At 34.1% G+C, this 15238-nt stretch overlaps 1 protein-coding gene across 7 annotated transcripts in view; it reads right to left on the bottom strand.

Moving 5' to 3' along the window:
• Positions 1 to 1689: 1689 nt before the first annotated feature.
• The window catches only part of LOC135206150 (homer protein homolog 2-like), a 408669-nt gene continuing 395120 nt past the window's right edge, over positions 1690 to 15238 (bottom strand). For all 7 annotated transcript variants that reach the window (XM_064237418.1, XM_064237419.1, XM_064237415.1 and 4 more), the window contains 4 exons: positions 13347 to 13515; positions 10236 to 10420; positions 9754 to 9911; positions 1690 to 9623 (listed from right to left, as the gene is read on the bottom strand). In XM_064237418.1, coding sequence (XP_064093488.1) covers positions 9438 to 9623; positions 9754 to 9911; positions 10236 to 10420; positions 13347 to 13515 — 698 coding nt within the window. In that variant the 3' untranslated portion in view covers positions 1690 to 9437. The remainder of the gene's footprint in view (positions 9624 to 9753; positions 9912 to 10235; positions 10421 to 13346; positions 13516 to 15238) is intronic.

The raw sequence follows: 15238 nt of genomic DNA, 5'->3' as shown, positions 1-15238 counted from the left end.
CTCTCGTATCTTGCTTACTAACCAACCTTGTTGACTGTTACTTCAGAGTGCAACTGTGGGATTTTTCTGATTTCTCCCCAGTTTGATCTTCGGACCCTTGTACTGAATCTCATTACTGTTTTTCTTGTTGTCCAACCACTCCAGCTCCTTTCCACTGTCTTTGATCATTATTCACATTGTTATTATTCGAAAGGTGAACCCTCTTCATATGGAAAAAGCCTACAGGGGCCATTGACTTGAAATTCAAGCTTCCAAAGAATATGTTCATTAGACCCCAACATTCTGAACTAAGAGAGCAGGGTCTCATTAAATAGTTTCACAAGGCTTGTACCGAGTACAAAAGCATCACCTCTGGCTCCCCACTATTAAACTTTTGAAGGAATGGAACCAAAAAATTCTCAGCTCTCATGTCAGAAACTAATGGGGTTTGAGTTTTTGCTTCACTCATGGATTCCCAGGCTTCTAAGAGCTAGACAAGATTTAAAAAATGCCATGGAACTCATCAACAAACTCTGACAAGGTTAAGGCTAGCAGAATAAATTCTCGAGATTGAGTCTTGATCCAAAGTGGCAGGTAAAGACCATACCAACCACGCCACTGAGAGGCTGTTGGAGGATGAAAGTCATAGAAGCTGAGACTAACGAGTCGGGCAAAATTATCTAAAACTATACGAAGAAAGAGGTCCATGACTTTCATTGGGAAGACCTGGCCCAATGCAGAGTATTTGGCTTCACTGTAGTGACAAGAGGAGCTTGCCTTGAAGGAGGATGAATAAAATCACAATCTGCTGCAAAGTAACTAACCAGAGACGGTCCATAGGAAGGACTACCTCAAAATGTGTGACCGACAGAGATAAGTAGGCCAAAGGATAATCTGGGTGCCTTGACCAGAAGAGCTAGCAGAATGAGATCCCGTTCATCTTGGGACCAACAATAAGCTACCATGGTTATTCAAGACCTAGCGTGACAAACACTTGGGTGATCACTCGGCAGGTCAGGCTTGCAAGAGGAAAGGCAAAGACATCCAGATGTCCCAGATGCAGCTGAAAGATTTTCCAAGAGCAGAACACCAGCAGTTACATGTTACACTGTGGCAAACTGGTTCATCACTGGAGCCTCTCCCAACTCAAGATAATAGGAACCAATTTGTTGACTGACTATTCTTGGGCAGTTGAAATAGTCAGCCAAAACATTCCCTCTAGCCAGTTTGTCTGTGACTTGATAGCTTACGAGCTTGACAAACCCACTTGAGTACCGCCATCAGCAACCATTAACGTTATTTACACGACAGTTCCTAAGTATATAACCTGAACCTTTCTTGCATGTGCCTTTCATGAAGGTTGTGCCTTCACTGGACTTTCCCCACTTGAACGTGGTTGGAGGATGTGCACTACTGGCAGAAAAAGCAGGGATGCTTAGGAGGGTTTCTTCCCCTATGAAAGTTTAGTGTATTGTATACAAAGGAAAAATACAAATTACTTTATAAATTTGGTATATGCTGACAAGACGACAAAAACTATCACCTTTCATATCTGGACAGTAACTAATGAGGAGGGAGGTAATGCCCGAGGAAAGGCCAAATGTCCTAATGTGTCTGGAAGGTGCCATAGAAGACCAAGATGAGGTAAGGTGTACTTCTTTGACAATCCCTTACAAGTAGTTGGTTAAGAGGTTTTAATGAAATAAAGTATTCTATAACTGTAGATAAGATTTTATTTTTTCTCTTATTCAGGGCTAACACTTTTTACAGCTTTGTACAGCGAACACACTTAGTGGGTTGGCAGATGCAAGTTAATTCCTTACAAGTAATAACTGATCCTAGCTACCTTTCCATTACTGGTTTATATGTGAAGTTTCATGGCTTGAAAGCTGAAACTATCAAATAATTGATAAACCTAGTAGCATTTAGATCCATGAGTCAATATGTCACTAATTTCTATTCCACAAGTCTTCTAGTGTTGCAAGTATCCTTAATATTGGTTAAAAACTAAACGATATGACAATGACCTTATCATAACCTAATCATTCAATGATACCTCAATAGCCCTTAAGAGTGATTACCAAATTTAATTATCACCTTACCAATAACTTTATAAAACAAAAATTTTAAGCCGTAACAAAGATTACACTAAATATTTAAGACCATTAAGTAATCTACAGAAAGTAAGTTTCAAAGCATGCAGTTCTGCTGCAGAAATTGATATGTACTGCACACAAGTGAAGAGAACCTGGTATACTGGAAGAGTGAAAATAACTCTTGAGCATTAATCAGAGATTGAAAAACTGTATTGCTATCTGTAAAGAAATTAATAAAACCAAAAAAAAAAAAAAAAAAAAAATTTTTTTTAACTAGGCCAACAAATAGAAAGACAATAACTTGCAACTGCCAACTCAAGAGCCCTAGGTGGTGAGTATTTAATAATAATAATCAGACACAAGGTACACACTAATTTGGGACACTTAATAAAGATGTGACCAAGTTTCTGAGAGCTCTGAACTAGAACTATGGGAGTTTTCATAGAGAAACAGGATTTGACACTAGCCACCTCCAAGGCTTCATCAGCCCTCCTTATTTATTTTACAATGGAACGCTGATGACCTAGATGTTCATATATTCATTTATATATATTTATATATTTATATATCAATATATTTATAAAAGAAAAAAATAAACTAATGGTGGCTCACAAGTAACACCTTAAAAAACCTAAGGAGACACTGTCTCATTATACTATAAATGCAATATTTATGACTGTCTTTCACATTAAAAAAAAATCTTATAGAAGAACCAAAGTAACCTGCCAAAAGATGAACATAGTTGCCTCATGTCAAAAATATCCCCAGAAGGTATCAGTAACACGGCACAATGATTGCTTGGCATCCTCTAAAAAAGCAAGGTATTAACAGTATCATCACATTAATAAAACATATAAAAAGTTTGAGCTTCTGAAAGCACATTATAAAGTATATATATTTGCTGTCCCCGCTGAGGTAATGGCTCTGTTTGTAAGAAAACTTGTCTTAAAAGAGGCCCAGCACAAAAAATGGTGCTATACAATAAATTTTGAATATCTAACCAGGCTTTCAACAATCAATTCTAGATTATAACAAAGTTATGGAACTCCGAAAAGTAAATACAGTAACACACCTGGTGTAATAAGGGTTCACCTCCAAAATGTATAACTATTTTTAACTAACTTTTCCAGTCTTATACTATTTCTACATGGCATAAGCTGGCAATATAGAAATAATCAACCTGTATACAGAAATATACAGATTTGTAACAATCTTAAAACTATACAGCTCTGAAAAAAGGTGTAAAACCCTACTGTGTGTAACCATATAAAAATAAAAGTACGTTAGATGCTATCAGATTTTTATTAGTTGCTTAGTCCAAATACTTAGCATACCTATGAAAATTCATGTCAATCTTGAGTGTAACTTAAATAAACTAACTTTAAGTATTATGAAAGAAGTAACTGCATACTTTGATATAAACTGTATGTTAAATAAGCCAACTCTTTAAGTATTATGAGAGATAGATTGCTAGAGTAACTGCACAGTTTGATATAAACTGTATGCAGACAAAAAAATAATTACAGCATTTTTTTTTTCAAGTAATTTTATTACAAAGTTAATAATAATAAGAATCTTGAAAAACAAGAGCAATATAAGAACTCTCTCAACAGTTATTTCACTTAGTAAAATGTCATCAAAACCTAAGTATATGCTTCATCAATGAAAGAAATTATTTTTAACTGGTCAATTTCAACTGCATTTTCTCTAGAAGAGTTTCATATTCCAGATATCAATATATCGCTTGCATAAATAACTGCCACATATTTTTATAACATCAGTCCAGATAATTGTGGCAGCCATTAAAAGTAAATCTTCATCAGCTAAAATCAAATTTTGTATCACCTGGTTATCAGTGCATTGTCTATGGCCACTTATGCTACAAAAAAAAAATGAATAAAATACATGTGAAAACAGAAATAATAATGTGAGTGCCATTACTTCACCAGGGTCAGCAATTTTGCATTTGGCTGAAAATAATGCTTTGGTGTAGCCTGATTAAGTCTGCAGGAACTGAACATCTAGTTTACTGTAGCACAAGTAGTTTATGTAAAACAACTCGAGTCACAAATTGACAATATCATGAGCTACCAAACAAGAAACACTATGCGACTTGTGAATTAGACAACCAGGAACTGATTGAGGGCCTGAAACACTAACAACTAAGCAGTTGATGAACACATGCAAAATACCCTTTAACATCTGATCCTGATTTCCTAAGAACACAAGGTTTCATACTGTACTCTTTAATACATTTAGAGATGTAATATCTTACGTAATATTAAAAATATCAAAACTGAATCCAGACATTGTAGTTCATGTCTTTTTGTGCTCTGCTGTGACTATTTTTCACTGTATGTAAGGAAAAAAATGACTCACATTCACAAAAATTTCCAAGGAAAAGCAACACTTACAAAACTTGTTGCGCAATGAGATTTTGACTGACGGCATCACGTAAGCGGAAGCCAAACGGCTCACTATGGAATGCTAACAGTAGTGAATTTTCTTTTGAATAAAAATCTTATATACTATCATAAGTACTACAATAACAAATGCAGAAGAATAGCTCTGACAATAGGATTGAAAATGTTCTTCTAAGCATGAGCAAAAGCTAATATAATGTTAGCAGCAAATAACTTTTACTAATATAGATTACAGAAGTACATTACATGCTGCATAATAAAAAAAATTATATTACAATTGCCAACAAATTTTTGAAGAAACATGGTTGCACACTGTCAACAGTCACACAACATTACGATCACAAGGATGAGGGAACACAGAGCTGTGTGGGTCAGTTAAAAATAACTAACACTGACGTAAGGCAAGTTTCACATTGATTATTGGGTGTAAATTAACTTTGTAGGGAAGGCTATGTAGAATAACTATATACTAGCTATGATGATTGATGTCAGAGCACCACTGTATTTAAGTGCAACTCAGCCATAGCATCAGCAGTTGACACTATCTTCCACTGATCCACATTCAACAAAATTTTATTTACATGACTTTTGAAACTGCCATTGGTTACTGTGCTTTCATTATGATCTGGTAATTATATAAAGTCTTGAATTTTGTGTTGCAGTTCATCACAATTTGATTTTCAAAGTACTAAAAATTAAGCAGATTTTATGCACTTCTGCAAAGGATCATGCAGGTCATATTTCTAATTTGGAGTTATTTTTATCAGTGTAAGTCATGAATACTGCAAAGGAAAATTTAAATTATAAATCTACTGTAATGTACAATTACTTTGAGATACATGATAATTGCATGTCATACATGAAAATATTTTAATATTCATATACCTCAATTGTTTAAGTGAATGCCAACTGTAAAATAATCTCTATCAGTTAGGACACAAGAACATTACCTAATGGAGTTGTCTACTCGAGCTGTTCCATAATCAAAATCACACCATAACTGATACTGATCACAAGGAAGCACAATAGCCTGTAACAGTTTAATTTTTTTTTTTAAAGTTCATGAGGCAATTTTTTCTGAGGTACACATTACACTTGATTTACAAGACAAAATTCTTAACATAAGAAAATGATTACTGAATCAAACTTTAAAAATTACCAAGGACCAAAATTCTGGTCTAGCTTAGTGCTCTTATGAGCTATGTTGACTATAATCGAGCAGCACATTATTAAAATACACAAACACATCCATATTGAAAAGCATTCAAACAAATAACTGATAAAAATATTGTACATTTAGAAACCAGTAAATAACATAGATTCAGATCTGTAACTTGAAAGTGACATACTTAATCTGAAAAGTGAAGTGACACATTTAGCTTACATTATTATGACAGACTTGACCAGATTTACTGGTTAACAAGAAAGCTACTCAAAGCTCACAAAGAAAATAATATGTACAATATACAACAGACATTAACTCAACATTTGTACTGACAAAACAAACCCTTGTAAGTTAGTAGTAGAGCAGTATCCAAACAAAAATACTGAATACAGAATAAATAAATGAAAAAATGAAACTTGAAGGTTAGCTATGAAACTAATCTTCACATCCATAAAAATGTATTAAGTACATACAAATCTGACTTTTGCAAGCACTTAATAAAAGAAATGACTGGGGTTTCACAAAATGCATAATAAAACATAAATACACAACTTAAAACTAATCTATGAGAGTTCTTTGGGCCTCCAGCAGCTTCTTCTTAAGATACACGCTAACAAGAGACGACAAGGTAGTCGAGTGAGGACTGTGTGGGAATTGGGATGGGGAAGATAAGCAGCAATATGAAATGGGAGGGGAAGGAAGGCAGGACTGGGTCATATGGGAGTGGTTTTCAGGTTTGCAACATATATAGAAAAATATGTTGAAATATGGGTAATGTAATTCTGTCATGCATTCATTAAGATAAAATAGTGAAGAATTGCAGGAAATAAGAACTTAGACAAAATCAGCAATCTCTTAATTGCCATAATCTAAAAGTTTAAGTAAAATTTATTTACTATTATTAAGTTCCAGAGCTGATAAAGATGTGTATCCTCATGGATTTCTTGTTGGGATTAATATTCTCAACTCCACAAGGTACTAATAAGTAAAGAAGACAGGTGATAAGATCAGCATCATTTGAGCCTTCTAGAAAACCTACCTTCCTTATATACTTAACTTGAAAAAAAAAAGTATTAATCAGAATCCCTACCTTCATCAAGTGACCTTGTGAAATAAGTTATAAATCATGCATGAAGTTTTAGAAATTCAAACAACTGAGTCAATTACTTGTTCTCCTCATACCTCATAACTATAGAGCTACCCTCATTTATATTCAGTTTCTGGTTTTCTTATAACGAAAAATAGAGAGTAGTAATAATGTAAGAGCGGAAACCATAATAAAAAAAATATATGGCTAAAGCTATATCTTTCTGCAATGAAACAACACTTTAAGGTGTCTCTTGTAACTTTGCCACTCTTCTGTAACCTTAAATGGTCAGAAGACAATTTCCCAAAACTTTGAATTGACTTGCTTCTTAAAGCACTCAGAATTTAAGTTTACATGAACTGAAATATGATTACAATCATGTTTAATTTTCATGTAAAACTTTCATGCACATATGCATAATTCATGGAATATAGTGAATTCCGTATAAACTTCTTAGTTCCACCTGAGACAGAGAACATTTATCATATGTAAATTCAAGTAAATAAGCTGTATAAAAACTATCCATAATCTACGGGTCTTTTCATAAAAATGTTAAAGAGATGAAATGGATTCACAAAGAGCAGTTACATCCACACCAACACACAAATTGCATTCTCTTGACTATTACAAATCTTTTTCCAATATCATTATCAAAAACCAAAGTATGTATAATCTGACTTGTGCACCTTTTCTTTTGTGAAAATAAAAAATGTCTTAAAAGCTATGCATCCAACACCACTGTTTACATGAAATGACCCGCTTCTTCTATAAGGAGACTTTATTTACTAAAATATACAGTCAACAGTAGTTTTACTTAATTACTTTTGAAGGAAGACCAGAAAGTCTCAGTGCTAATGGGGTCTAGCATCATAAAAAGAAATTCACATAATTGTATTTAAAAATCTTAATACTGAACATGAATTCAATTGCTATTGTTGCATTCAACTGCCATTTGTTGCATTAAACTGAAGTGACTATGTGTGAATGGCAAATCCTACAAGGGTTGGAGCTACAAATCACAACTCTGATCCACATCAGTTCTAAAGAGATTACTATAGATGTAAAAACTCTACATTACAGGAATTAGGGACTGGAAGAAGGCAGGTATCATCATTTATAATCATCTGTAATACAGATCGTATAAAAATTAAAAATTACACGATTTATACTCAAACTACAGGGAAGAATTCTGTCCAAAGGCATACTTCAGTTTGACTGAGCCACAAACATCAGCCTGTTAGGGACTGTTTGACTAAACCACAAACATCATTATTACTGACTGGATACACAGTTTGTGTTAATTTTGAGACAGTACACCTATACCTAACCTGTTCACCTGAAATCTTGTCTACTGAAACCTGTTTGAGAGTCCACTTGTACAGTCTTTCTATTTAGGCAACAGTCATGACAATCTTTTTGAGCACTAAAATTAAAATTTTGATTAAAAACTTTAATGTTCAAATCACTATTTTTACGTAAATTTCTTATTACCTTGTAATACAATATCTCTCTCCTCTAAAAGAAACATTGAACCTTCTGGTTTTAATATCCACAAGTAAAAAAAAAGAAAGAGGGAAGACTTTCAGAAGGCTTAATGTAAAATAGGATTTCTAGAATCTTTTCAATTGAACACTCAATATTAAGTAAAGCAATGATGCATAAAGGATAAAAGGAACTGACTGGTTATTAGTGGAAAAGGCAAACTGAAGGTCGAAATGCACCAGTGAAATTACACAACTACACAGACTAGACACACACACACAAGCTAAACAGAAGGAACAAGGAATCATTCTCAAGGCTAACAATGATGAGAATGTACAGCATCAAACTAGCTCCTATACTCAACACCATTAGTCAAGAATTTGTATGTATATTCTCATTTCTTTGTCAATGCATTTCAAAGTTTTTTTTTTATTACAAATCACTGTAGAATCTAGACTAAGACATACTGAATTATAGAGGTTTTTAATTGAATTTTAATACAGTTAAAACTTACTCTAAATAATAATTAAAACTGAATACGCAAACAATTACTTTTAAGTAACTGAGAGAGTTGAGTTGAACAATATAACAAAGAAAAGCTGTAAATTTTCTTCACAAATTTTATCTACCACAAATAAATTAATAAATCATGTTCTGTTACAGTTCTTGATTGGATCAAGAAACAAAATTCTAAGATTACTTATCGGACTTTTATTGCTCTTTGAATAGCGTAGAGATTTAAAATATTATTTTATTGAAATCAAATTATGCACTACTAAATTTACTAATTTCCTGGGACAGTACTATAGCAAATAACTGCTAGTATCTGAAAATTCTAGTTTTCTAATAACTTCCAATTCTAATAGGCCAGTGAGAAGTGTTCCTTGCTCCTTCTCCTTTATGCTTCTCAAGCAAGACAAGAAAGACACTCCAGATCCTACCTTAGGCTCTGAATGATCATCTTTTCACAAACCAAGAAAATCAAGTAACAAGCAGCTGGGCTATAAGAATGGTAATGACTGGGTATGAAAGGTAATAAGTTAGGGTCACAGGGATAGAAAAAGTGTAGCGTGTTTCCAGGTCAGAAGCAGCCATAATCCCCGCGCTTACTACACATGCCAGACAGCCTGGAGACGAATAGTTTTTTTCTGGCCAGTACTGGAGTGTTGCTGCGGAGGGGGAGGCGGCCCCCGACCTGACCCCCCTCAGGTGGTAAGTAGGTGGTTCAATTCATGATGAAGAGTTAATAAATCTTTTATACGTTCACCTAGCTGCATATTCACACTTTCAACTACACCACGCTGACTATCTTGAGTGGCCATGGCAATATCTAACTGGGACTGAGCACGAGATATTTCCATTCTTAATTGTTCGTTCTCTTCATTTAAATGCTGAAAAAAAGTAAAGTACTTTAATTTCTTATCTTCATAAAAAAACACAGACAGACATTGCACTGTATAATATGAAAAAAAAAATCCACATTCTGCTTAAACTAACAACTAATTAAAGAAACATAATAACCTGTATTTTATCTCTTTGATCCTCAGCTCGAGCTCGCTGCAACTGCTTTTCAAGGTCATCAATTGTTCCTTCTCTTGACCTTAACTCATCCTCCATATTTTCTAAACGCGCTCGTAGAGATCCTACTTCTTTAACTAACTCATCAGAATCACCCCCACCTATTGAAAAGTAATTTACAACATCAAGTCATTCTATGATTTTAAGTGTTTACTACCAGACATGCATGCAAATGCAATAATATATATTTGGAAGAAAAACATTAGTTAAGCTTAAAATTTGCTAGAAGTTGAACTGCAAATTATTATATTTTTTTGTAAATAGCCTTTCATTATTATTCCACATTCTTGTCAATTCACCCGTTACTGACATTCATAATAAAAAATTACTAGTCGAGCCAGGCTAACACTGCTCATTTAATAAAACTGAGAAGTTTATGCTCTTCATAATACAATACAGTAAAAAGCAATGAAGATTATAATTACCTCTTCCTCCTGCTTCAAATTCATGAATTCGTGTTTTCATTCTACTATTTTCTTCTTTGTAAGTTTGGAGTTGTTTTTTCCATTCTTCTACATTGGCTGTTGATTCTTGAAGTGCTGACGTCAATCTGGCATTTGTTGTTTTTAAGGAATTCAACTCAATTTCCCATTTTTTAGCATTAGCTGAGCTGTTTGAGAAATGAAGTATGAAATATGTCAGAGGTAGAATTCTTCTGAAAATTCAATTTTATCAAAAAATGGTCAAAAGATATTGCTAATATATGAAATTGTTAACTGCTTTGATATTGCTAAAATGAAATTATTAACTGTTTGCTGATATTGCAATGAATGTTCTGCAATTCTCCATACCAAGCTGGAAACTCCAAATTCCTTATGAAAACTTGCAATGATCACTACAGATCTTAAGTAAGAATAATTTAAATGTTCTATTTACTTTATCTGGTACTTTATGCAAGACACAAAATGTCATCATCCCAAACATTTTTGTTGGAATTTCTCTGTAAACTATAGAACCACAGGGTTCTTTATTAAGAGAAATGACTAGAACAATCGTGTCAGCAGAGGCAAGGTTGATTTACTTGTTATAGATTCACTCAAACTCACCCAGGAATTTTTACAAATTAGGGCATACTTATATTATAAATGCCATAAGTTTCAGTGATCATCTTACATAGTTTCAGTAATATTGTATTGGTGACTCCTACTGCAGTAACTGTAAGTAATTGCATTAACTAATACATCTTACAGGACAATAAAAAAGGGCAAGCTTAACTTGGGACTGAGATAAAAAAGTGAGCAGCCCTAAATATTTTTACGAAAACTTTCCCCTTCATTGGTTACAAATAAAATAAAAGGATGATTTTTGCTTAATCTCTTCTGTACCCTTTAGCCACAAAGAAAATATATGCATACAGAGAAAAATGAAATCCTATGCTATTACTAACAAAATTGTGTTGTGGGGAAAAAGTACTCCTTGTGTTACAAGTACCAAACTTGCACCACTTCCCTTGGAACAAGTGAGCTGTTTCAAGTCCCCGAAGTAAAATAACCCTAAGCTTGTCAATGTTCATATCAAGATAGTTGCTGTCAACTACTCTTTTGAGGCCAGAGTGGATTACTGAAAATGATGTTCATGGATCACTCTGATGGAAGAATTTGGTACTTCCAGATCAATGCATCCGCATCCAGTCTGGATCCCATGAACAAACCCGGACATGAGATTCATATCATATCATATTTCTCTATCCATACAAGATTTCTATGGTCAACCTAGACACAATCTGGTTCTTCAAAGGAAGCAATGGAAAGTCATGTTGTCCTACATGACTATGATGATTTGGCATTCCAACTGTTACATAAAATTGGAGGCTTAGATATGGCCTTGATAAGAAGCTGTAAGGAGATAGGCACTAAAACGCTATGTCAAATCAGATAACATGAATTCCCAGATCTGGAAAAACCTCCAGAATTCCCTTATATACTAGATTGTCTCCATGCTACTACTGCTTAAGCTTCAGCAACATGAATGTCATTCAACTGGTACACTCTCTAGCATCAATGCTACCTTCCAGGGGAGTGGTATTGCCATCAGTGCTGTACACATTACTTGAGGTTCTTTGCAGTTTCTGTTGGCCCCCTTAACTGCAGCCCTTTCATTCCTTTTACGTACCTCCATTCATATTCTCTTCAATCTTACTTTCCACTCTCTCTTAACAACTGATTCATAGTGCAAGTGCGAGGTTTTCCTCCTGTTACATCTTTAAATTCTTTGTAATATGACAAATTTTTAATCTACTTGTATTTTTCATAGCTAACAAACCTGAGGTCTTAACAATAGGTTAAGAACTTTCTCTTGTAAGTGGTTGGGTTCTTAGCCAATGGGTAACACCAAAGGTTTGTTCCGCGTATGAACAATTAAATTTCCCTTTCAGTGCTGAATAACATAGGTCCCATCTCTTGGTTTAGTCTAAATTTTATATTCCATTCCTTCTGATGTTGAACAAGGACATATGCAGACTGTTGAAGGGTAAAACAAATTTCACAAGTGTTCTCAGAGGGCAAATAAGTTTCCTTCCATTGTCTGTTATCATCTCCAAGCTGCCTCCATGACAGAGCTCACATAGTTTATTTACAGTATCAAGGATCAACATGGGACTGCAGAGCATGGCTGGGTGATATTCTAGAGCCTTTCTCTAGAAAAGCCTTAAACCATACGTCATTGAGTGTAACATAAGAGACAAATTCATCCATGTGAACCACAGCTGCCACCAAACAGCCTCAAACATGGGACATGGAACTACAGGTTTACAATCTCTTATCGGTAATTCTAAAAACCAAAAAGCTCTAACATGTCTGGCTACAACTACTGCTATGCAGCTCCTTGCAGAACTGAAAAAACTTTTACTTGTAGACAAGCACTGAAACCTGCATTTGCATAATCCTCTGATATTTTGGTAATGGAATGTTCTCTCCAAGAGTTAAAAGGAGCATAGAGTAAAAACCATGTATGCTTGGTGAGCAAGCTTACTCTCTGCCAGCAGGCAAATTATTATTAAAAATGGCAGTAATACAAGATATAAGCCTACATCCATCTTTTTCTCAACAGTTTTTTTTTTCTTCTTCTTTTAAATTTGATATTTTGAGTAAACATGCTGAAGAATCTGACAAAATTTCCATAATAGACTTGTTACCAAAACTAAACAGACCAGACTTATGTTGAAGTTAAACTCAAAAAGTAACTGAAAAAATATGGTGAATACAATGAAATGATGAATGGCAGTAAAGACACACTATAAAACAACTATAAAATGGTGTTGCTGAGAAGGGCAACAAAGTTGACTCAACATCAGTGGCACAGATTGTGAGACTGATTTGGGGACTGTTCTAAACACTGGTTATGTGCACTAGGGACCTTTCAATCTTTATCAATGCAAAATGATTTGAATGAGTATGTACAGTATTTGTCCACAAAAATAAGGCAATATGATAAAATAGGGTTGTTATAATAAACTGAATTGTTCTTCAGCTATCAAAATGTATATACTAGGTAATTAAGATAGTTTTTAAATCCAATACAGTGAGACTTGGACTTACCTTTGGGCCAGAGCTAGTTTCAATCTGTCATTTTCATACTTGAGCTGCATTTGAGTGTCGACATTAGCACCACCACCGACGCCTTTATCCCCCCCGCCACCGCCTCCTCCTGCACCCGCTCCTCCTCCTCCTTGTTTGTGCTTCGGACTCTCTCCTGCGGGTTGGAGTCCTGTATGGTAAGATGATTGTGTTAACAAAGAATCCTACCTGCCTAAAAGCTATCCCCTGTAACGACCTTCTGACTTGAGTATTTTTCCTCCAGTATTGTACTGCCTTTATCTTGTGCTTTCATCAATAGGATTTAAAACTGTTTACTGCTGCCCACTATAAACCACCACCACAACTTACAAAAACCATATTCTACATTCTAACAGTCCTACTGACAGTCAAACAACCACTTCATTTCCATACAAGACATTATTTGCTGCTTTTTATGGGTGTTACTTTTTTTACTTGATTTCCTAAAACTAAGCATGCCAACCCCTTACAGTTCCTAGCCATGTCATGCATCTTTTACTTTGGGAAAACATCTGACAAAGTAAACATCTGACAACCTCTTAACATACATAAAAATCAACACTACCATGCTTTACTGATCATGCATTTCACACTTCTTTGGAATTCAACACTTTCTGAAACATCCTTTCTGTGACAAAGAAAAAAATGTCTCATGGGTATCACATCAGATATAATGTATGAGATTAATCATGATTTATATATTTCTGTGACTGAGCAAATAAAATAATATATACATTCTGATTTTTTCATCAACTTATTTTCATTCCTTATCCTCCTAGGTTTTCAGTCTATGAATTTACACAGAGTTTCACATCTGAATTTTGTTGTCACAATTAAACAGATTAACTAGACTTCGTTTAAAATTCTTATTCTATATGGCTGGCTCAAAGGATTTCCATTTAAAAAATTAAAAATTGTGTCATTTACTACACATAAAGTCACCTGGATACATTAAACGTATTAAAGATTGACAAATTTACGTTAAGGATTTGCATCTAAGGACTTGTCCAGCTGTTCATTAAATTATGTCATTTAAAACATGTTTTGCTCTTAATATTGAAATGCCTGTTTACATTCAAGGATTTGTTCATATGGCTTATGAATTTTCAAAGGATTTGTTCTTATGGCTTGTCAATTTTCAATGTGACAACGAACTGTAACAAAATTTATGACAAAGCCATATTATACTGTGCATGATATGAGGTGCAAATATTTAAATTTGTTACTAATACAATAATTATTCTGTAAAATTGGACAATTACTAACGAAAATGTATAGTTTAGATGCCCTGAATTTCCCTTAATCCTGAATGAGTGCAGTTCCAATACAGTTCAACATCCATAGTGATTCCTTATCATTAATGAAAAGAATATACCATTGTTTTACAAGACAATTTTTTACATACTATATGTGAATAACCCATTAGTACTTATTGTTTAGTGTAAATGTTTAGACAATTCTGCTTTGAAAGAGGAAACACTGTTCGGTAATGAGAAATAACTTCTTTTGCTTTAAGATATGACAGTGGAACCAATTCCAGTTTTGTGTATAATCCAGTGACAGGCAGTTCTAATGATTAAATTCCTCAACACAATGAGGTCGTTTCCTCAAACTGAGAAAGGCTAAGAATGATTTTTTTTTACAAGAGCTTTACGGCTCAGGTTAGCTAATAAATGCCAAAAATCTCATGGTACAGCTATTAGATATCTGACAAACTCTACTTAGTAACAGTTTTATTTTGTTATCATTTGATAAATTTTAAGATTCTGTTTTTCCCATAAGGAACAATAATCTAAACATGAACCTCCCGTCAACTCATGGTAAAAATGTGTCTGCAACAGTAGAATTGTGAAGTGCATTCAATATATCTTTTA

Source organism: Macrobrachium nipponense, chromosome 29 (genome assembly GCF_015104395.2).
Source record: "Macrobrachium nipponense isolate FS-2020 chromosome 29, ASM1510439v2, whole genome shotgun sequence".
Lineage (NCBI taxonomy): Eukaryota > Metazoa > Arthropoda > Malacostraca > Decapoda > Palaemonidae > Macrobrachium > Macrobrachium nipponense.
This window is presented reverse-complemented; position numbering and strand designations above follow the sequence as displayed.